General features: G+C 40.4%; 1 protein-coding gene across 1 annotated transcript in view; it reads left to right on the forward strand.

Moving 5' to 3' along the window:
• Positions 1–5,479: 5,479 nt before the first annotated feature.
• The window catches only part of LOC146547900 (SLAM family member 9-like), a 140,809-nt gene continuing 121,593 nt past the window's right edge, over positions 5,480–24,695 (forward strand). The window contains exons 1-4 of the mRNA XM_085265736.1: positions 5,480–5,653; positions 6,339–6,492; positions 14,849–15,133; positions 15,378–15,454. Coding sequence (XP_085121862.1) covers positions 6,411–6,492; positions 14,849–15,133; positions 15,378–15,454 — 444 coding nt within the window. The 5' untranslated portion in view covers positions 5,480–5,653; positions 6,339–6,410. The remainder of the gene's footprint in view (positions 5,654–6,338; positions 6,493–14,848; positions 15,134–15,377; positions 15,455–24,695) is intronic.

A 24,695-nucleotide genomic window follows, 5' to 3' on the forward strand; every position in this document is an offset into this window, starting at 1 on the left:
CATCAGTCTTTATTTAATGCATCATCAGCATTTCTTCATATAATATAATATTAATGTATAAACATTATATAGAGATAATACGATCTCAGATTATGTGCAGAACTCTGTAGTGATGAAGAATTGCACAATAAACGTGATGTGTCTATACCCTGCCACCCACTGGTCGTTTAATGTTACTGTAGATGTATGACGTGTGTCATTGTAATTATTGTTATTTAACCCTGTCATGCATGAATTATGATAACCTCAATTAGGATATTTTTTCTTAAATCCCTGTAGAACTGCAATCACATAAGTTAGCACAATAATTTTTTTTGCATATCAAACCGGAGGACTTGTACTTACATCTTATGCCATCAGTTTGTCCTAGGTCACGGTTTCCTTCCACACATATCTTTGCAAAAATTGCATAAAAAGCACTTACATCTTTTTATAGTTGCAGTTCAAGCAATATTTAAAAAAAGACCTGTCAGCAGATTTGGGCTGTAATTAAAAAACAACAACAGAGAACATTTTCTGCATAGATGTCCAAACAGGAGTACTTACACATTTCAGTGACAACATGATGCAGAGTTTGAGCTCTGACTCAGGTTCAGCTTATCTCAATAACCCATTAATCTTGCTTCATGGGACACCCCGAATCTCCGGATATTAACAATGCATACCTTATTTGCCACACGACACTCACAGAAGTGTTTCTCACTTATTTGAAATAAAATACACGTTTAATTTTACAAAATAATGACGGGATATTAATTTTCTTATGCAATTTAATTTAATTTACTTTCCTCTGACAGTGAAAGAAAAAACGAAAAGGACCCTGTAGCGGCAACAACAAAAATCAGTTTGTATTATCAGATTTTAAGAAGAAGTCATTTTGGAAAAACATACATTTATATTTTATGTCTAAATTATTAATAATCACCCAAATTAAGACAGTTCTTGCTTACCTCTTCAACATCTCCGACTATATAATCACAGATTATATTTATATATATTATTTGCTGAAGCAAGTCTTTGTTCTAAGTGTCACATTTGCTTTGTTCTTTATCTATGAGAGCAGACGAGGCCTCTTCTCTTCAAAACCATACCTGCACACTCACAGTGTATTTGTTTTCTTAGCAATGTCATGATGATTGTCGTGATCTGAAAAAGTTCCAGTCAATCTAAAAGTAGTCAGCTTCTAAAGTAGTCGACATTATTGAGAAGAATGTGAAATATCAGCTGATTGTCAATGATTTATCAAATTAAACAATTATAACATCTCTATGGAGATTTTGAAAATTCTCACAAAGATATTTGTACATGCAGAAAATGTGTTTACATGCTGTGTACTAACTCAAGCTATGCTATGTGGACACCTTTGCAAAGCAGCGTTGCTCATGCACACAGAAATTAAATGTTAGTGTCTGACACTTTTTATCTGCATCGTGATTTCTTGGCAGCTACTTTGGAGCTAATTTGTAAGAAGTCTGTAGATGGAACAAAGTTTAGGTACAGCCCTGAATTTAGTATAAATAACACAATGTCCTTCAAATGTTATAAATTGACATACACTCATTCAGAGCCTTTCTAACATGGCTAATCTCATCTTTCTGTTTCAAAGGCTCTCAGGATGATTGTGTGTACGCTGCAACAGGCTCAAACTTCACTGTGTCACTTAAATATAAGTTAAAGTAATCAGAGAGCCTGAGATGGTTCAAGGACACAAGGATAATCTTTCATCGCAGACAGAAAAAGGTGATCTTAGGGAAAAATGATGATGCTGATTCAACTGAGCAAAGACGAGTCAGGACGATACAGACCAGAGATTCACAGCACAGAGGGAATAAATGTGGGGGGAAATTTACCGAGTGTGCATTTGTGTGTATCAGGTAAGTAACAACACATTATACATACATTCATTCTGGTAATACAAATGTACTTTATAGCAAATGTTCTGTCTGTTTCTATGTTAGTCACACATTTAACCCACAGAAAACTGCTGGTTTATTAATGTACCAAAGTTACTGTCTAGTTTTGCCATACAGCATTATCATTATTTTTTTAATGTATTATCAAGATTATTTCTTATAATGTTGACATGATCACATTTTCTTTACTCAGACTGTGTGCAGACACCCACTGTGAGGATGACGTGTACAGTCAATAAGACAAATGTCAGTTTTACTTGTGTTTGTCAGCTGAGGACAATATTTCATGTTTTATTGATATTTCATATAGAGAGTTCTTCAAATAACTGACTCATAATTAAGCTGCTGAAAACTCTGTGGACAAAGGTCTTCACTTCTCCACTGAAACCAAGCATGAGTTGAACTGTGTTGACTGTACGATGCTGCTAAAACAGCAAGATTTGGGTTTGTATGTATTTATTATTTTATTATATAAATTGGAAAATAATCCAGAGTGTAAGAAAAGATTAACTGATGTTTTGCACTGGCTGCTTTGGGCAATTATTCTCTTTTCTTGTTAGGGTCACGATTAGTCGATCATGTTTTCAAAAGATTAATTCTGCAGTTATTAATGTTTTCACTCATTTTTGTTAATTCTTTAATGTTGAGTTTGTTGCCTAAAGTCTCCTCCAAATAAAAACTCATACATATTTATATTTTTTCAACAAAAAAAAAAGCCCTGAGAAATTGTTTGCTGAACCTTGCACTGGAAAAAAAAATTCTCACACACATGTGCACACATACATCCACAGATACATAAAATCTATGGATAACAGAACACTCAAACCCTTCTATTACAGGACTTTTATTTTTTACTGGATTTTTGATGTTATTCTTGAAGTCTAAACTTTCAACTAATCCAGAAATTATATTTTCTTGCACAGAATGAGAACAACTTTACGATCAAATGGTTTATGGATGATAAAAAGTTGGCAGAAAAAGAGATGATGCTGACGAGAGTAGCCAAAGATGTGCTAAATGCTCGCTTCTCTTGCAAATGTCTAACCCCGTCGAGGGTCACTATACTTGTTGTTATGCTTAAATTACTTATATTTGTAGTACGTGAAACACATTTAAAACTTTTTTTGAATAATTGCAGATAATTCAAATGCATTTTGTGATAAGATCTCTTAAGAAAATCTCTTAAGTTATGGACATAGCATCTAAATCTGCTCTTTAAAGAAAAAATGCAAATGCAAGCAGCACTTATTCATTTAAAATGATCTCATTTAACTTCACTTGAACCTTTTTTTAAATTTACTTTTTTTTTTTTAAAGTTCATTAAAAAGTTTGCTTTGATCTGTAAATAAGAGTGGAGTCAGAATAACGTATTTTCATTTAATATTTTAATTTGTTTAACTAATTAAACATTACATTAAGAGAAGGGGACTCTTCTGTCTGTCCTTATTTTAACAGATTTGAGGGAGCTTTATTTGCAGTGGACTGATCAAGAACAGGAAAAGCCTCGTTATTATGAGCATCGCTACCAGCAGCAGCCAGCTGTCAACACCAACAAAGAGGCTGAAAACAGCAGCGTCCCACAACCTGGCACCTGGGCACACTGTGATCTGAAGAGACACAACAGAAAATAACATTATCATCACCGTCTGGCCTTAGTGATGAAGTCATGTGATCTGTGCAGGATGCCTATAATATGTTATAATTAACCCTCCTGTTATGTTGGTTTCCAGGAACACCAATTATGCTCCTGGGTTAATTTTAACTTAGGCAAATTGACTCATCCAAAAGTGTCAGAAACACTGGCATTGATTATTTTACAATTTTCTTTTATAATTTTGATTTTATTTTTTCGTTTTCTGTAGTGATGCAGATGACATGTGACATCTCTTCTGTTCTGGGTCAGTCAACATAACAGGGTTAATTTAAAATCCAAAGGACTGAGAAGCACTTAGAACTGGGTAGTTTTGTATCATGGGCAGGGTTCTTCCTGGCTTGGCATGAACATATGAATAATAGGTAAAGTAAAATTACGGAAAAAGCGGTTCTGGTAGCTAAACGTCCAGACTGTCCTGTAATTATAAAAATATAATTTGTGTTAATTATAAGAAAGTGTATTTTTTTGCTTTTCTTTATTAAAAAAACAAACAGAAAAAACAGAAACTTTTCTGTCATTTCTTACTTCATTACTTCCATGTAGCATGAATGGAAAATTTGTGAAACGTATGAAAATTCAGTTAAAAGTCCAAAATTTATGCCCTCCTTCACAATTTCCAAAACTATCCAGTGCAGTGGGGCCAGATTGGAGTCTTTTGTCGGCCGAGGTGTGGAGGTGGTGAGTGACAGGAGAATGGCGGCTAAGCTGTCATCCCTGTTGGACAACGTCTCCCACCCCATGCAGCAGACTGTGACAGCACTGAGCAGCTCCTTCAGTGGGAGACTGCGGCACCCACGGTGTGGGACGGAGAGATTTCGCAGGTCTTTCCTCCCCACTGCTGTCAGACTCCACAACAAAGACTTTAACTGAACAAACACACACATCCACACATGTGCAATAACACTAAGTGCAATAATCCTTTCTGGCATCGTTGTATTTTTACTCAGTTGTATATAGCATTCGTATTCTATTTTTATCTTATTGTATATTTATTTTATTTTATTCTACTGTATATAGTATATTATTTTATTCTATTCTGTACAGCTGTGTACTGTATTTATTCTTATTGTATTCTAATTTTTGCGTCATAACTTTTGCACTGTCCACTTCCTGCTGTGACAAAACAAATTTCCCACGTGTGGGACTAATAAAGGTTATCTTATCTTATCTTATTATAGCCGCGGGCCTTACGTTTGACATCCCTGGTTTAGAGAATTTAATGAACATATCTATCAGATTTGACAACAAGGCTGCCAGACTCAGGCCAAGTTAGAGTCTTTAAACCCTTTATTCACAGTTTCTCAAACACTGGTAGGAGACACCCAAGTCACGTGACCACTACTAATTGAGGCTTTGGCGTATTTTGCGCCAGTTTGGACACTTGACTGCTGTTGCCTGGACTGAAACAAACCTGATGACACGTCAAACTCCCAAAACCTTTAAAGTCCTCAGCAGCAGCAACAAGCAGATTGTAGGCTGTGAAGTCAGTGAAACCCACAGTACCCACAGTACAGTGATGGACGATGCGCTTTTAATCCACAACTTTCAATATTGGCAGAAAAAAGAGGAACAAGGCTGGTGAGAACTTTGAAAAAAAAATCATACAAAAAGCGGCAAAAATCTCATTTTTGATTAAAACCTTTAGACAATCGAGACCTTGTTACTCTACTTCCCCTTATTCATCTTATTTTTTATAAGCAGAATTAGCTACAATCATCTATTCACAAGTCCAATCGTGTGACTTTTATTCACTTACTTCCGTTTTTATTCTTTATAACCAGCATGTTTTGTGTTTTTGTCTTTAGACGGCATGTATGACATAATCTGCTGCCAGGTTAATAAATTGCTATCACTGCAAAATGAGGAATCCGCGGTGGAATATGTAATCAATAATCAATAGTTGCCAGGATCACACCGCTTCTTTCACAAGGATTATTTTGAAAACACGCCACCACGATGATCCCAAACAGATCCTGGAAATGACCGGTTCTGGGGGCGGATCGGGTCCGCATCGCTTCAGGTTTCATGATCACAGTTCCCAGGATCACACCGCCTCCTCCCTGATTCAGAAGACACCATCTGATTGGTATGTAGATTCACGTTTATCATCATCATCTTTTTACTTTATGATTCTTTTATGGATCACATGGACTTTATTAATCATCATCTGCTGTCTGATAGCCTCACTGCAACTTAAGCCTTGTCCACATCCACACTGCTTTGGGTGGGTCTAAACTTTGTGATCACAGAATCATTGTTTTTAATACGCGCGTGTAAGAAATCGATGCAAATCTATCAACGTTATGTGTGCTGTGAACCCCGAAGACGAACGCGGTCAGTATCCATGATTGCTGTGATAGAGGAGCTGAAGAGAGAGTGGGTGAGCTGGGCTGACTTATAACAGCGGAAAGAGAGAGAGAGCGAGAGATTCCTCTACTTTAAATAATAAATAAATAATATTAAATACAAGAGACATTTTCAGCTCTAACCACAGTCTGGTCTATTGTTCTTTGTTTTTTTACTTTCACTTTCTGTTTGCTGTGTTCGGTGACGTCATCCTCACTCTCTATAGCCAGAAATTGAAGCAATATTCCTGTTGGAATATATTTTATTGATAACCAAAAGGGAAACTTAAGAATATGCTAGACAGTCTGGATTGCATCAGGTGGCTGGACATCTGCCAGCTTTCTGCTTTGTTTGCAGCTGTTTTTGTTTCTGTTTCATGTTTTTTGTTCATTTTTTTGTTCTGTTGTATTTTTTCACGTCATTAGAAGGCCTATTATGTGGGATGGATATTCATGTATCCCTGATTTGGACTGAGTAACTGTTTGGACCTGAATGTGATGAGAAGAGTGAAGAAGATGTCTTCTTCTTCCATTATCACCGCTGTGTTTCTGCTCTGCTGCTTAGCCAACGGCTCCACAGGTACAAATACAATTTAATGAATCATTATTAATTCCTCAGGCTTTATTAAAGAAAAAGTTCATTTTAACTTTTCAAATCGTTCTTTAAGATGCCACTTGTGATTGGCCAGATGTTCTATGTGATTTAGTGATCGTGCAGTTTTATTTCTATATTTCTTTTTTTCTTTTTGAGGCTCTCGGTGGAAATGCATTTTACCATCAGAAAAACCTAGAATTTAGCTATAATTCCTGAACTAAAACATCCAAAAAGTTTTTACTGGTCCTTTACTGGGGGTAAAACTCCACGAAAATGTTGTATTTTACAGTCAATTTAAAGGCTGATTTTGATATTTTTTGGTAGTGGCGCTGAAATGGGAGCGGCAAATGAACTCAAGGAGTTGGAATGATACATGAAAATGAAGATTTCCTTATTCTCCATGAAAATATTAACATTGTGCCTCATAACAAGATGACAGATGTAACTGCTAATGTCCTTTGATTTCCTTCACAGAAAATGAAATTGTTAAAGTTGTTCAGCAACTGAAAAATTCCAAAAGGTTGATTCTGTTCATCTGGACGTAGCGTTTTCAGTGGGAGAAACGTTTCATCACTCATCCAAGTTAGTTCTTCAGTCTCAGATTTGTTACGACCGAGAGGACCAGGCTGTGTGTGTGGACTCAAGTGCAGACACAAAGGAAGGCAAACTGATGTGAATACACTGCTTTATTTACAGTGATACTTTAATTACAATGCAGGGAAAATATGTAGGCTATGAACTGTGAACTAAGAAACCTATGAACTGTTAACTGTGAAGTCTAAGACTATGAAACATTAAACTCCAGCTGTGTGCTATGACTAGATACAAGAGTCCATGAACAGATCCTGGGAAGGGGGGGGGGAAGGAGCAGTAGGTGCACAGAGTCACTATAATTCAATTCAATTTCTTTATTGTCCCACAAGCAGGATAAAAATAAACAGAACAATAATATAAAATAATAATGACAATAATAGTGATAGAAAGTCCAAGGACAGTTATTTGCCATTGAGGAGACAAGACGCAGTAGGGATAAAAGAGACCTGGAGTCTTTTAGTCTTCCTCACAGGTACTTTAAAACGGCGGCCGGAAGGCAACAACTCAAACTCACTGTGAAGTGGATGGTTCAAACAATTAATAATAGAATGAGCCTTTCTAAGCACATTTCTATTGTAAATGGCCAAAAGTCCATCTTGCCAGCGCCCTGAAATTTTGCTAGCAGTTTTTACCAGAAGTCCGAACCGATTCTTATTCTTCACCGTCAGGTTACCAAACCAGGCAGCGATACAAAAGGACATCACAGATTTGATAAAACTTCTATAAAACAAAGACAACATCTGAGATGAGACATTAAAAGATCTCATTTTCCTTAAAAAGAACAGTCTTTGTTGAACTTTTTTAGTAGTGGCATCAGCATGAGATTCAAAACACAGTTTATGGTCAAGTACCACACCTAGATATTTATAACTCTCAACGATCCCAATATCGGCAGTTTTAATGATAGTGGGTGATGAGCTATAAGAGGACTTCCTAAAATCAATAATCATGTCTTTAGTTTTTGACACATTAAGTGAAAGGAAGGACTCATCACACCAATTCGCAAAATCATCTACAACCTGTCCATGGCCTGACTCGTCCACCACTAGAAGACTGACGATCACTGTGTCGTCACCAAACTTCAGGATGTGTCTGTTTGTGAAATTGCTGCGACACTCATTTGTGTACAGAATGAACAGAAGGGGAGAGAGGCAGCAACCCTGGGGTGATCCAGTAGAGGAGGAGATCACATCAGAAAATACATGATTCACCCTCACACATTGTGACCTATTAGTCAGAAAGTCTGTCACCCAGCCGACCAGACTAGTGTCAAGCTTGAAATGATTGTAAAGCCTGTCAGCAAGTAAGAAGGGTTGAATTGTATTAAATGCAGATGAAAAGTCAGCAAATAATAATCTTGCAAGGGTGTGAGGGGCCTCAAGATGCTCATACAAGAGAAGCAGGAGTGTGACAGCAGCATCCTCCACACCTCTCCCTGAACTGGAAGGGGTCAAGATGGTGTTCAACATGCATTAAAATCTCCTTCTTAATTATCTTCTCAAATGTCTTCATCACTAAAGAAGTCAGAGCCACGGGCCTAAAATCATTCAGTGCCTTAGGAGAACTGCCCTTAGCAACAGGAACAATGACAGCATGTTTCCAAATCTTAGGTACTGTCTGTAGCTCTAAAGAAAGTGAGAAGGTATAGTGAAAAATCCCACTCAGCTGATCAGCACAAGTTCTCAGTACCTGTCCACAGATGTTGTCAGGTCCAGGACTCTTGCTTTTAGTGTGTCTAAAGAGATTAGCCCCCTCTCATCAATACAAATTGATGGGGGAGTGATGGTCTTTTCCCTCAGTGTGCTGGTCTGCCTAGAACAGTCAAAGTTCTCAAAACGAAAGTAAAAACTGTTAAGACTGTCTGCCAGATGTTTGTCAGAGGTAAACCCCTCTAAGGTAATATTACTTTTACCTTTCGTCTGTAGCCCTGCCATTGTTTTCATACCAAGCCAAGCTCTTTGGAGGTTGTTACTGCTGAGTTCTGCCTCAGTCTTATTTCTATACCTCATCTTGGCGATCTTTATTACAGCCCTCATGTCCTTCCTCAATATTCTCATAGTGGGAACGTCTCCCTCGTTAAAAGCAATTTTCCTTTTAAGAATCAGATCCTTAATATCTTTAGAGAGCCACGGTTTGTTATTAGGGAAAGTCTTAAATTCTCTGACTGGAACCACAGAGTCTTTGCAAAAAGAGATGTAGCTACACACCACATCGCTGAGTGCATCCAAATCAGAAGTGCTCTCTTGAAACACGGACCAGTCAGTGCAATCAAAACACCCCTGAAGGGCAACACAACTGTCTTTTGTCCAGACATTAGTCCGCTTCACACAGGCCTTCTCCCTCCTAATCACAGATCTGTAAGCAGGGAGGAGGTGAATAACATTGTGATCCGAAGAACCTAGCGCAGGTCCAGCCACAGACTTATATGCCCCCTTAATTGGTCCATAATACAAATCCAGCGTTTTGTTATTCCTTGTAGGACAAGTGACATATTGAAAGAAATTGTTCAGTGATTTCTTAAGATTACAATTGTTAAAATCACCGAGAATAAAATTAGGAGCATCCGGTGAGAGAGTCTGCAGATTGTGTACCACTTTAAAAATGGCGTCGGCAGCAACTTTAACATCAGCTTTAGGATGAATGTAAACAACAGTGACAAAAATTTGAGGGAACTCCCTCGGTAAGTAAAAAGGCCTGACAGATACTGAAAGGAGCTCGATGTCAGGAAGACACAACCGCTCCCGCACAGTAAAGTTATTACACCAGCCCTGGTTGATATACAAACAAACCCCTCCTCCGTGAGATTTGAGTGTTACTCCACAGTTCCGATCCAATCTGACAGGGGTCCCAAAGCTCTGATTCGCAGTGAAGTGTCACTGTCCATATCGGTCAGCCACGTCTCGGTAAGCGCCATCAGACAAGCCTCCCTGTAATCCCGTAGATGAAGCACATTTCCTTGTAATTCATCCGTTTTGTTCCTAGGAGATTGGACATTGGCCAGAATCATAGAAGGCAGAGGAACACGATTCTTCCTCCAAGTTTTCTTACACGGTGACGCACGCCGCCTTTCTTTCCGCGTTTTCTCAAGCAGCGGGGCTTTCCAAAATTAGTCTTTGACCGGGCAAATAAATCCTCACCAAGAATCACATCTGTCCGAGCATTAGAAGAGTCGTACATAGACAAACAGGACCACTGTAATCCAAGTAGTTCCTCGCGTGTATAAGTGATTGTCAGTGAGAGTGAATGACTCCAGGTGAATATCGCCAACAACAATAAAACTAAGGTGTAGAAGATCTCCATCTCGGCAAAAAAAACTTCATAAAAAGTTAAAACCACGGTTAAGAACAGAGTTAAAACAAAGTTAAAAAGAAAAAGAAAACGCCAGTAAACACCTGCTGCAGGTCGCCACAAGAGCAGCGCCCCCTCACCACAGTGAGTCCTCTCCAGAGTGTGAGGCGTGTGAGGCTGAACCCTCTGCCACTTCTGATGGTGTGAACGTGGAAATAGAAGAGATAGACAGTCAGTGGAATTCCAGTGAATCACGGCTGGTTGATTAAACTATCATTGTAATGGCTTACGCGTTGCAGGCTAAGGGGGACTAGGGAGGAGAGTGTCCAAAGGGTCCGGGTGAGTAGTGGTCCAGAGAGAGTCCAACAGTCCTGGCAGGCAAGAGAGGTGCCACGATGAAGGGAGTGAAACTAGATAGCTGAAAACCTGCATCCAGGCAGAGATGCGTATTGTTCCAACTTGTGAAGCCAGATGACCAGGCGGATAACTATGACAGAAAGAAAAGACTGTGAGTAGAAATAAAAAAGTTACGGTATCTCACAAGAGCTTGCGGCCTAGCACTAACGCGAGTTAGCTGAAGGTCTGGCAGAGGTCTGTTGGGAGTGCTGGTTTTAAATGCCGGTGACTTGATTGCAGTCAGGTGTGAAGGCTGATTGGAGTTTCCGCCTGAAGGCGGAGCCCAGCAGAGTGGAAAAACTCCGCACTTACCCGGACCATGACATGGTTACTGCAGGTTTCACCAACCTTATAAGCAGTAAAGTTGCACAATAACTGAAACTAGCACCACTGAATGAACAATGGGCTGTGAGGTCAGTTCCTTGATCATTAATCAAAGTCAAAGTCAAATCAAAGTCAGCTTTACTGTCAAAGACCATATATTTACAGTCATATTTTGAAATGACTGTAAATATATGCCCCCATGGCCCTCAGTGTACACTAAAACATCTTTTATACACCACAATTCAAAACTACACAATTATATAAACAGCGGTGTCCAACACAATCCTAGTGATTGTGGGCAAGTTCATGTGCAAGTGGGGGTGGGGCAGTCAGGGAACAGGTGATGGGGGAGGTTCAGAGTTTTGTATGTCTGGGGAATGGGGGGGTTCAGAGGGGAGAGGTGAATGCAGGTCTGGAGTTCATGTGTGTGAGAGCAGGGAGATAATTCAGCATCCTGACAGCCTGACAGGCGAAGCTCTCTCTCTCAGTCTGCTCGTTCTAGCCTGGAGGCTCTTCAGTCTCTTTCCTGATGGCAGAAAACTGAAGAAGCTGTTGGACGGTTGAGTGGAGTCACCTGTAATGCAGAGGGCTTTCCGGATGAGGCAGGTGCAGTAGATGTTCTGGAGGGAGGGAAGAGAAGAGAAGTACCAATGATCCTCTCCGCTTGCTTCGGCAAGAGCCATACCACACAGTGATGCAGCTGGTGACGATACTCTCAACTGTGCCTCTGTAGAAGGTGCTCATAATGGGGGTTGAGGCTCTTGCTCTCCTCAGTTTGCAGAGGAAGTAGACTCGCTGTTGGGCTTTGCTGACCTGTGACGCAGTGTTTTTTGACCAGGAGAGATCTTCTGAGATGTGCACACCCAGGAACTTGGTGCTGCTTACACTCTCCACAGCAGCACCATTGATGGTTAGTGGGGTGTGCAGGGAGTGAGTTCTCCTGAAGTCTATGATGATCTCCTTAGTCTTCTCCACATTCAAGGAGAGGTTGTTGTTGCTGCACCACTTGGCCAGATGGATAACTTCACTCCTGTAGTAGGTGTCATCACTGTTGCTGATGTGACCTGCCACAGTTGTGTCATCTGCAAACTTGATGAAAAGTATATGAAACATACCTACTCCAGATGCCTCCACGCTTACCTCTCTTCTGTTTCCTCTCGAACCGCCTGAGACTTTTCCACTATGGGCGAGATCTAGTAGCAGGGGTTGCTGATGGTAGATGCCTCTGAAGCAGTCTGCAGTTCCTCAGTGTAATTCGTAGCTCTTCCATGATTGAAAAGTTCGTGGATTTGCTTTTCTTGATTATGAAAAAAAAGCATGCAACTGTATGAACATTGTGTAAAACAAGAAAAAGAGCAAAAAAAACACGGGGATACTGTTTTGTCAGGAGAGAGAGCAGTCGCTGTGTGCGTCCACGCTGCCATCTTGATACGAATTAATATGCAAATTCTCATGACCACTGGTCAACAACCACTGATCAATGGCCATGAGTACCATTCACAGAGAGTTGGGAATGAAATACATTTCAACTCCTGTTGTTTTATTCTGAAGCTGATCCAAGTGGCGTCTGGATTCCTGTGGTGGTGTGTATACCACCGCAGCATTGCCTGTGGGCCGTAGTTCAGCAACTGAAAAATGTTTTTTGCATATTTGTCTTGTCTTGACACCAGGTTTTCATTCACCTTTTTAAAGATAAAACATGTAATAATTAAAAATGATAATTTCCTTCAGATTTGATGAACTGACACGTGGCTGTTGAGAGCTTTTCTAGCATGACTGTTCTTAATTTGTCATGAAATTCCTCTTTATTTCTTTGTCTTTCAGGCTCTCAGGATGATTGTGTGTACGCTGCAACAGGATCAAGCTTAACTGTGCCACTTAGATATGAGTTGAAGGAATCAGATAACCTGAAATGGTTCAAGGATGCAAGTGCAATCTTTAATCGCAGACGGAAACAGGTGATCATGGGGAAAAATGATGTTGTTGATTCAACTGGTTCACTAAAGCTGACACAACTCACCAAAGACAAGTCAGGACGATACAGACCAGTGGTTACCAGTGAAGATGGAATAAATGTGGGAGATTTACAGAGTGTGCGTTTGTGTGTATTAGGTAAGTAACAACATATTATACATACATTTTTCTGGTTATGTAAATATGCAAATATATTTCATAACAAGTGTGTTGATGGATCAGAAGCTGTTTAATTTTTACATTTTTGTCAACAGAAAATGTTTGATATTAATATAAAGTCACTGTTCAGTTTGGTTTTGCAAGTTTTATTTATTTATTTTTATTAATACATCATTAGCAGAAGTTCATATAATGTTATTTATTACATTTTATTACCTCAGACCGTGTGCAGAAGCCCAGCGTGACGATGACGTGTACAGACTCTGACTCAGTCAGCTTTACTTGCAATGCTGGTCAGGTGAGGACAACTATGAGTCTGTTTCATTTACATTTCAGGTTTCAGGTCAGAATATTTTTCAAAGAGTTGAACCAATAATTGTGAGTTTGGAGACAAAGTTTTCGTTATTTCAGCCTCGCTGAGCTGCTGTGAGCAGCTGTTCTGTTTTATATGAGGAGGTTATAAAATTGTTTAGACATCTTGATCCTCCAGAAGATTCAACTCCACTTACTGATAAAGACACTGAAATGTGCTTAAAATGTCTATGAAACCACTAGCTCTATTGTCAGCAATACTTTTACTTATGATTCTTTATTTTTTGTTGTATTTTCTGAGTTCAGACACACAGAGTCAGTATGTAAATCATCAGATCCTAAGAACATTCACACAGAAACTGCTGAATCCACAAGGTTTGGATTGGCGTTTCTTCATACTACACATATGTTACTTAAACCTGATCTCTGTTTAATGTTTTAGCTGAGTTTGTGCTTCTGTGAGGAACCACTCTCTTTTACTCGCCTTGATAATTGGAGCATTTGAAATGGACTCAAAGTCCTCTAAACATCTGTTTATAGAGACTTCCTTACCCTGGTAGAGATTTAACTCTGGTGCTGATGAAAGCACTTAGATGTGGTTATGAATTTTGGTTGTCAAACTGCCATTTCTTTCTTTTTGTAATGAGGGGAAGAAGTGACAATATTTACACAGATTATAAAAAGCATGAAAAAGAAAGGAAAAGCAGAGTGTGAGGGAAAGAGATGGAAAAGACTGTTGTCCATATTTTCTTCCACAGAAAGACAACACTGTGAGATTTGAATGGACTAGTGCGGAGACACAGCTGGAGGAAACAGGGGAGATCCTAATAAAAAGAGCTGTAGATGTGGTAAACACCCCTGTGGTTTGCCGTGTTTCTAACCCCATCAGCTTTGCCATCAGTGACCCTGTTATACAAAACTGCTTCACGCCCAGTAAGTATCATGTGCTATCACCTGTCCATTTTTATTTCACTCATCTCCAAATGAAATACATTTCAACTCCTGTTGTTTTATTCTGAAGCTGATCCAAGTGGCGTCTGGATTCCTGTGGTGGTGTGTATACCACCGCAGCATTGCCTGTGGGCCGTAGTTCAGCAACTGAAAAATGTTTTTTGCATATTTGTCTTGTCTTGACACCAGGTTTTCATTCACTGTTTTAAAGATAAAACATGTAATAATTAAAAATAATAATTTCCTTCAGATTTGATGAACTGACACGTGGCTGTTGAGAGCTTTTCTAGCATGACTGTTCTTAATTTGTCATGAAATTCCTCTTTATTTCTTTGTCTTTCAGGCTCTCAGGATGATTGTGTGTACGCTGCAACAGGATCAAGCTTAACTGTGCCACTTAGATATGAGTTGAAGGAATCAGATAACCTGAAATGGCTCAAGGACACAAGTGTAATCTTTTATCGCAGACAGAAACTGGTGATCATGGGGAAAAATGATGCTGTTGATTCAACTGGATCACTAAAGCTGACACAACTCACCAAAGACAAGTCAGGACGATACAGACCAGAGGTTTACACAGAGGGAATAAATGTGGGAGATTTACAGAGTGTGCGTTTGTGTGTATTAGGTAAGTAACAACATATTATACATACATTTTTCTGGTTATGTAAATATGCAAATATATTTCATAACAAGTGTGTTGATGGATCAGAAGCTGTTTAATTTTTACATTTTTGTCAACAGAAAATGTTTGATATTAATATAAAGTCACTGTTCAGTTTGGTTTTGCAACAGTTTTATTTATTTATTTTTATTAATACATCATTAGCAGAAGTTCATATAATGTTATTTATTACATTTTATTACCTCAGACCGTGTGCAGAAGCCCAGCGTGACGATGACGTGTACAGACTCTGACTCAGTCAGCTTTACTTGCAATGCTGGTCAGGTGAGGACAATATTTAATATTTTATTGATATCTCATGTTCCTCAAATAGCTACTTATAATTAAGCTGTTGAAGAATCTGTAGACAAAGGCCTCATTTCTCCTCTGCTGAAACCTGCTGAACAAGGGTGGATCTAGAGAAATTTTCTTAAGGTGGCATGGAAATCAAATGGGATGGCAAAATCAAAGTATTAAAAAACAAAACAAACAAAAAAAACGTGTTTGCAGGTGTTACATGTGGTTAAAATGATTCAAATGCAGTAAGTATACACATCTCGTATAAATATAGTCTATAACAGGGGTTCTTAACCTTTTTTACCTCGGCGCCCAACTTTTCCACTACAAAGTGGCCCGAGGCCCATTCAGATAATAACACTGTATTGAAAACAATTGATTTTGCTTTTAGTTTGATTTATATGTAATAACTAAATCAAACCTTCATTTTAACAGTTAAAATCTTGTCAAATAAACATGATGATGACATGATGCAATGTAATAATCACAAAGACATTCATTCATTATGTGTATGCGAACCTGCAATAAAAACAAAATGCCAAACAGGTTAACGATTCATGCACCAAATCAAACTGCAAATAGAAATTGAAAGGCTCAAGTCAGGGTTAATAACACACAAACATAATAATTAGGGCCCGAGCACCGAGAGTGCGAAGGCCCTATTGTATCTGCTCCGTTTCTTATTATTATTATTAGGGCCCGAGCACCGAGAGTGCGAAGGCCCTATTGTATCTGCTCCGTTTCTTATTAGGGCCCGAGCACTGATAGTGCGAAGGCACTATTGTAATTGCTCTGTTTATTATTATTATTATTATTATTATTATTATTATTATTCCGGCAAATGAATTGGCCGTTTGAGGGCCTAAACATGCTCGAAAACTCATGAAATTTTGCACACGCGTCAGGTCTGGTGAAAATTTACGTATTTTAATGTTCTCAGACATGGCCAGGGAAAATTAGCTCAGTAGCGCCACCTAGAAAAATGAAAAACGCGAGCCCCCGATATGGGTATGACCTACATGTTTGAAAGTCGGTACACCTATATAACTTTCAGAGTCGAACAAAAAAGTCTATTATGGCAATGTCCTAAACCCAACAGGAAGTCGGCCATTTGGAAGAGAAGGTGACATTTTGGCTCTAAGTTTGCCATTTCCATGCCTCGAACTTTTGCGAACTCCTCCTTGGGGTTTGATTTCATAACCTTCATATTTGGTCAGTGTCAACTACACCCTTGTGCCATGTTAAATTGCGGAGCTTTTGAGTTTTCACAATACTATGAGGCCGTGGCGCCATGGCGAATTTCGATGACTCGCCATGAAAATCTTATTGCCTCTCATTTTGTCATACATTTTCTGACCTTGACCAAAGTGAACACATATGATAAGGCTCCACCCCTGAACATATTTCAACTGCCATATTTGACACCAGGGACAGCGCCACCTAGTGGGAACAGGAAATGTCATGTTTTACACTTTGGGGTACAGTATAGTGATGGGTGACACCTGCAGCCTCAAATTTCTCCAGGAAAGCCGTAAGGAGTTGGTCTTGGGTTACAGTGAAAACTGTGACTTTTCGCAAAAGGGTGTGACCCCAGCAGCATGGCGAACTTTGATGTCACGCCATGAAGAAACAAATTAGTATAACTCAATGAAATCCAGTCTGTTCAGTACCAGACTTTACAGGCATGATGTCAGACCCGCCCTGAACAGATTGATGTGCCCATTGTCTGGAATACGCACAGCGCCACCTAGTGGCAACAGGAAATGTCATGGCTTTAATTTTGTTGTACTGATTTTCACAGGTTCATTGTGGCCACCTCAAAAGCGGTGAATATCACCATCAGTCCCTCGTGATGCTTCAGTGCAAAAATTGTGACTTTAAACTGAACGGCGCACCCTGGTGGCAACGCTGTCCACCATGAAAGATGAAGTGGCTTTTGAGGGGCTTGGAAAGTTTATAGAGGCTTGAAATTTAGCACACCCCTCCAAATGGATGAAGGCTTTGTTGTCATGTGATCATTTTCATTGAATAGCGCGAAATGGCTCCACAGCGCCCCCTACAATATTTCAAAACCACAACCCCTGCTCTGTGTTTTATGTATGAGTCTGAAACCTGGTAAGCTTATAGGAGATATCAAGATGTACAAAAAAGTCTCTTGGAGCAATATCCCAAATCCAACAGGAAGTCAGCCATTTTAAAATTAATGTGTAATTTTGGCAACATTTTCCCCTCTTTTCAGGCATCGTTCTTTGACGAACTCCTCCAAGGGATTTCATCAGATTGCACTATTCTTCAGTGTGTGGAATCCAAAGACCTTTGTGTTGTTAAATTGCGAAGCTTTTTACGTTCAGGGAAACGGGGTGGTTATGGCGGCACGTAGACTCTCAATCACTCGCCAAAACGCAGTAATCTGCTGTTACTCAAAAACACAATGTCCAATCTCACCCAAAGGTCGCAGGCATAATGAGACTCGAGTTCGGAAATGTTTGTTATGCCATTTGTACATAATGGTTAGAGCGCCACCTAGTGGAACGACTAGCTAATCGTGAATGAATGAGTTGAAATGTTAGCTGGTGGTTAAATGCATGAATTCCATCAATGTGACATCAGATCGGACGTGCTGGTTTTAGGTGTTGGGCGTGGCTCGACGCGCCGGGGGTGCTCGGGCCCTCATAACGCTGCTTGCAGCTTTAATTATTAGGGCCCGAGCACTGAGAGTGCGAAGGCCCTATTGTATCTGCTCCGTTTCTTATTATTATTATTATTATTATTAGGGCCCGAGCACTGACTGTGCGAAGGCCCTATTGTATCTGCTCTGTTTCTTATTATTATTATTATTCAGGCAAAACAAGGGCCTTTTTGAGGGCCTAAACATGCTCAAAAACTCATGAAATTTTGCACACATGCCAGGTCTGGTGAAAAATTTTGTATTTTAATGGTTTTACATATGAGCACTGGGAAATGGCTCTACAGCGCCACCTATGCCTTGTAAAATGCAGCCCTACGACCACATCGTTTGGGCTACATGTATGAAATTTGGCACACATGTGTATCATGCCAAGACGAACAAAAAAGTCAGTGGGCCCATTGACGCAAACCCAACAGGAAGTCCGCCATTTGGACGTGAAGGTGACATTTTGGCTCTAATTTTGCCGTTTCCATGCCTCGAACTTTTTCGAACTCCTCCTTGGGATTTGGTCGTATAAGCTTCATCTTTGGTCAGTTTCAACTACACACCTGGGCCATGTTAAATTGCGGAGCTTTTGAGTTTTCACAATACCATGAGGCCGTGGCGCCACGGCGAATTTCGATGACTCGCCATGAAAATCTTATTGCCTCTCATTTTGTCATACATTTTCTGACCTTGACCAAAGTGAACACATATGATAAGGCTCCACCCCTGAACATATTTCAACTGCCATATTTGACACCAGGGACAGCGCCACCTAGTGGGAACAGGAAATGTCATGTTTTACACTTTGGGGTACAGTATAGTGATGGGTGACATCTGCAGCCTCAAATTTCTCCAGGAAAGCCTTAAGGAGTTGGTCTTGGGTTACAGTGAAAACTGTGACTTTTCGCAAAAGGGTGTGACCCCAGCGGCATGGCGAACTTTGATGTCACGCCATGAAGAAACAAATTAGTATAACTCAATGAAATCCAGTCTGATCAGTACCAGACTTTACAGGCATGATGTCAGACCCGCCCTGAACAGATTGATGTGCCCATTGTCGGGAATACGGACAGCGCCACCTAGTGGGAACAGGAAATGTCATGGCTTTAATTTTGTTGTACTGATTTTCACAGGTTCATCGTGGCCACCTCAAAAGCGGTGAATATCACCATCAGTCCCTTGTGATGCTTCAGTGCAAAAATTGTGACTTTAAACTGAACGCCGCACCCTGGTGGCAACGCGGTTCACCATGAAAGATGAAGTGGCTTTTGAGGGGCTTGGAAAGTTTAAAAAGTCTTGAAATTTGGCGCACACCTCCAATGTGGTTAAGGCTTTGTTGTTATGTGATCATTTTCATTGAATATCCCAAAATGGCTCCACAGCGCCCCCTACAAAATTTCAAAATCACAGCCCCTGCTCTGTGTTTTATGTATGAGTCTGAAACCTGGTAAGCTTATAGGAGATATCAAGATGTACAAAAAAGTCTCTTGGAGCAATATCCCAAATCCAACAGGAAGTCAGCCATTTTAAAATTAATGTGCAATTTTGGCAACATTTTCCCCTCTTTTCAGGCATCGTTCTTTGACGAACTCCTCCAAGGGATTTCATCATATTGATGCAATCTCCTGTGTGTGGAATCTAAAGACCTTTGTGTTGTTAAATTGCGAAGCTTTTTACGTTCAGGGAAACGGGGTGGTTATGGCGGCACGTAGACTCTCAATCACTCGCCAAAACGCAGTAATCTGCTGTTACTCAAAAACACAATGTCCAATCTCACCCAAAGGTCGCAGGCATAATGAGACTCGAGTTCGGAAATGTTTGTTATGCCATTTGTACATAATGGTTAGAGCGCCACCTAGTGGAACGACTAGCTAATCATGAATGAATGAGTTGAAATGTTAGCTGGTGGTTAAATGCATGAATTCCATCAATGTGACATCGATCGGACGTGCTGGTTTTAGGTGTTGGGCGTGGCTCGACGCGCCGGGGGTGCGAGGGCCCTCATAACGCTGCTTGCAGCTTTAATTAGGGCCCGAGCACCGAGAGTGCGAAGGCCCTATTGTATCTGCTCCGTTTCTTATTATTATTATTATTATTATTATTAGGGCCCGAGCACCGAGAGTGCGAAGGCCCTATTGTATCTGCTCCGTTTCTTCTTCTTATTATTATTATTATTATTATTATTATTATTATTATTATTCACCCCAAACAAGGGCCTTTTTGAGGGCCTAAACATGCTCAAAAACTCATGAAATTTTGCACACATGCCAGGTTTGGTGAAAAATTTTGTATTTTAATGGTTTTACATATGAGCACTGGGAAATGGCTCTACAGCGCCACCTATGCCTTGTTAAATGCAGCCCTACGACCACATGGTTTGAGCTACATGTATGAAATTTGGCACACATGTGTATCATGCCAAGACGAACAAAAAAGTCTGTGGGCCCATTGACGCAAACCCAACAGGAAGTCCGCCATTTGGAAGAGAAGGTGACATTTTGGCTCTAATTTTGCCATTTCCATGCCTCGAACTTTTGCGAACTCCTCCTTGGGGTTTCATTTCATAACCTTCAAATTTGGACAGTGTCAACTACACCCTTGTGCCATGTTAAATTGCGGAGCTTTTGAGTTTTCACAATACTATGAGGCCGTGGCGCCATGGCGAATTTCGATGACTCGCCATGAATATCTTATTGCCTCTCATTCTGTCATACATGTTCCGATCTGGACCAAAGAGCACACATATGATAAGGCTCCACCCCTGAACCTATTTCAACTGCCATATTTGACATCAAGGACAGCGCCACCTAGTGGGAACAGGAAATGTCATGTTTTACACTTTGGGGTACAGTATAGTGATGGGTAACATCTGCAGCCTCAAATTTCTCCAGGAAAGCCTTAAGGAGTTGGTCTTGGGTTACAGTGAAAACTGTGACTTTTCGCAAAAGGGTGTGACCCCAGCAGCATGGCGAACTTTGATGTCACGCCATGAAGAAACAAATTAGTATAACTCAATGAAATCCAGTCTGTTCAGTACCAGACTTTACAGGCATGATGTCAGACCCGCCCTGAACAGATTGATGTGCCCATTGTCGGAAATACGGACAGCGCCACCTAGTGGCAACAGGAAATGTCATGGCTTTAATTTTGTTGTACTGATTTTCACAGGTTCATCGTGGCCACCTCAAAAGCGGTGAATATCAACATCAGTCCCTCGTGATGCTTCAGTGCAAAAATTGTGACTTTAAACTGAACGGCGCACCCTGGTGGCAACGCTGTTCAACATGAAAGATGAAGTGGCTTTTGAGGGGCTTGGAAAGTTTATAGAGGCTTGAAATTTGGCCCACACCTCCAAATGGAAGAAGGCTTTGTTGTCATGTGATCATTTTCATTGAATAGCGCGAAATTGCTCCACAGCGCCCCCTACAATATTTCAAAACATCAGCCCCAGCTCTGTGTTTTATGTATGAGTCTGAAACTTGGTAAGCTCATGGAAGATATTAAGATGTACAAAAAAGTCTCTTGGAGCAATATCCCAAATCCAACAGGAAGTCAGCCATTTTAAAATTCATGTGTAATTTTGGCGACATTTTCCCCTCTTTTCAGGCTTCATACTTTGACGAACTCCTCCAAGGGATTTCATCAGATTGGACCGATCTGAAGTTTGTGGAATCTAAAGACCTTTGTGATGTTAAATTGCGAAGCTTTTTACGTTCAGGGAAACGGGGTGGTCATGGCGGCACTTAGAGTTTCAATCACTCGCCAAAAAGCAGTAATCTGCTGTCACTCAAAAACACAATATCCAATCTCTCCCAAACGTCGCAGGTGTGATGAGACTCGAGCTCGGAAATGTTTGTTATGCCATTTGTCAGTAATAGTTAGAGCGCCACCTAGTGGGACGACTATAATCATGGTTCAATGAGATGAAATGTTAGCTGGTGGTTAAATGCATGAATTCCATCAATGTGACATCACATTGGACGTGCTGGTTTTAGGTGTTGGGCGTGGCTCGACACGCCAGGGTGCGAGGGCCCTCATAACGCTGCTTGCAGCTTTAATTATTATTAGGGCCCGAGCACTGACAGTGCGAAGGCCCTATTGTAATTGCTCTGTTTATTATTATTATTATTAGGGCCCGAGCACTGACAGTGCGAAGGCCCTATTGTAATTGCTCTGTTTATTATTATTATTATTATTATTATTATTATTATTATTATTATTATTTCGGCAAATGAATTGGCCGTTTGAGGGCCTAAACATGCTCGAAAACTCATGAAATTTTGCACACGCGTCAGGTCTGGTGAAAATTTACGTATTTTAATGTTCTCAGACATGGCCTGGGAAAATTAGCTCAGTAGCGCCACCTAGAAAAATGAAAAACGCGAGCCCCCGGTATGGGTATGACCTACATGTTTGAAAGTCGGTACACCTATATAACGTTCAGAGTCGAACAAAAAAGTCTATTATGGCAATGTCCTAAACCCAACAGGAAGTCTGCCATTTTGGATTGAAGGTGACATTTTGGCTCTGATTTTACCATTTCCATGCCTCGAACTTTAACGAACTCCTCCTTGGGGTTTGATTTCATAACCTTCATATTTGGTCAGTGCCAACTACACCCTTATGCCATGTTAAATTGCGGAGCTTTTGAGTTTTCACAATACTATGAGGCCGTGGCGCCATGGCGAATTTCGATGACTCGCCATGAAAATCTTATTGCCTCTCATTCTGTCATACATGTTCCGATCTGGACCAAAGAGCACACATATGATAAGGCTCCACCCCTGAACATATTTTAACTGCCATATTTGACATCAAGGACAGCGCCACCTAGTGGGAACAGGAAATGTCATGTTTTACACTTTGGGGTACAGTATAGTGATGGGTGACATCTGCAGCCTCAAATTTCTCCAGGAAAGCCTTAAGGAGTTGGTCTTGGGTTACAGTGAAAACTGTGACTTTTCGCAAAAGGGTGTGACCCCAGCAGCATGGCGAACTTTGATGTCACGCCATGAAGAAACAAATTAGTATAACTCAATGAAATCCAGTCTGTTCAGTACCAGACTTTACAGGCATGATGTCAGACCCGCCCTGAACAGATTGATGTGCCCATTGTCGGGAATACGTACAGCGCCACCTAGTGGCAACAGGAAATGTCATGGCTTTAATTTTGTTGTACTGATTTTCACAGGTTCATCGTGGCCACCTCAAAAGCGGTGAATATCAACATCAGTCCCTCGTGATGCTTCAGTGCAAAAATTGTGACTTTAAACTGAACGGCGCACCCTGGTGGCAACGCGGTCCACCATGAAAGATGAAGTGGCTTTTGAGGGGCTTGGAAAGTATATAGAGGCTTTAAATTTAGCACACCCCTCCAAATGCATGAAGGCTTTGTTGTCATGTGATCATTTTCATTGAATAGCGCGAAATGGCTCCACAGCGCCCCCTACAAAATTTCAAAACCACAGCCCCAGCTCTGTGTTTTATGTATGAGTCTGAAACCTGGTAAGCTTATAGGAGATATCAAGATGTACAAAAAAGTCTCTTGGAGCAATATCCCAAATCCAACAGGAAGTCAGCCATTTTAAAATTAATGTGTAATTTTGGCGACATTTTCCCCTCTTTTCAGGCTTCATACTTTGACGAACTCCTCCAAGGGATTTCATCATATTGAACCATTCTCCAGTGTGTGGAATCTAAAGACCTTTGTGATGTTAAATTGCGAAGCATTTTACGTTCAAGGAAACGGGGTGGTCATGGCGGCATGTGGAGTTTCAATCACTCGCCAAAAAGCAGTAATCTGCTGTCACTCAAAAACACAATGTCCAATCTCTCCCAAAGCTCATAGGCGTGATGAGACTCGAGCTCGGAAATGTTTGTTATGCCATTTGTGCATAAGGGTTAGAGCGCCACCTAGTGGAACGACTAACAAATCATGAATGAATGAGTTGAAATGTTAGCTGGTGGTTAAATGCATGAATTCCATCAATGTGACATGAGATCGGACGTGCTGGTTTTAGGTGTTGGGCGTGGCTCGACGCGCCGGGGGTGCGAGGGCCCTCATAACGCTGCTTGCAGCTTTAATTATTATTATTATTATTATTATTATTATTATTATTATTATTCCGGCAAATGAATTGGCCTTTTGAGGGCCTAAACATGCTCGAAAACTCATGAAATTTTGCACACGCGTCAGGTCTGGTGAAAATTTACGTATTTTAATGTTCTCAGACATGGCCAGGGAAAATTAGCTCAGTAGCGCCACCTAGAAAAATGAAAAACGCGAGCCCCCGGTATGGGTATGACCTACATATTTGAAAGTCGGTACACCTATATAACGTTGAGAGTCGAACAAAAAAGTCTATTATGGCAATGTCCTAAACCCAACAGGAAGTCCGCCATTTTGGATTGAAGGTGACATTTTGGGTCTGATTTTACCGTTTCCATGCCTTGTACTTTAACGAACTCCTCCTTGGGATTTGGTCCTATAAACTTCAAATTTGGACAGTGTCAACTACACCCTTGTGCCATGTTAAATTGCGGAGCTTTTGAGTT

The sequence above is a fragment of the Mchenga conophoros genome, linkage group LG23, assembly GCF_057382185.1.
Source record: "Mchenga conophoros isolate Kocher_MC1m ecotype Shallow Benthic linkage group LG23, M_conophoros_male_GT1.1, whole genome shotgun sequence".
NCBI classification, from domain to species: Eukaryota; Metazoa; Chordata; class Actinopteri; order Cichliformes; family Cichlidae; genus Mchenga; species Mchenga conophoros.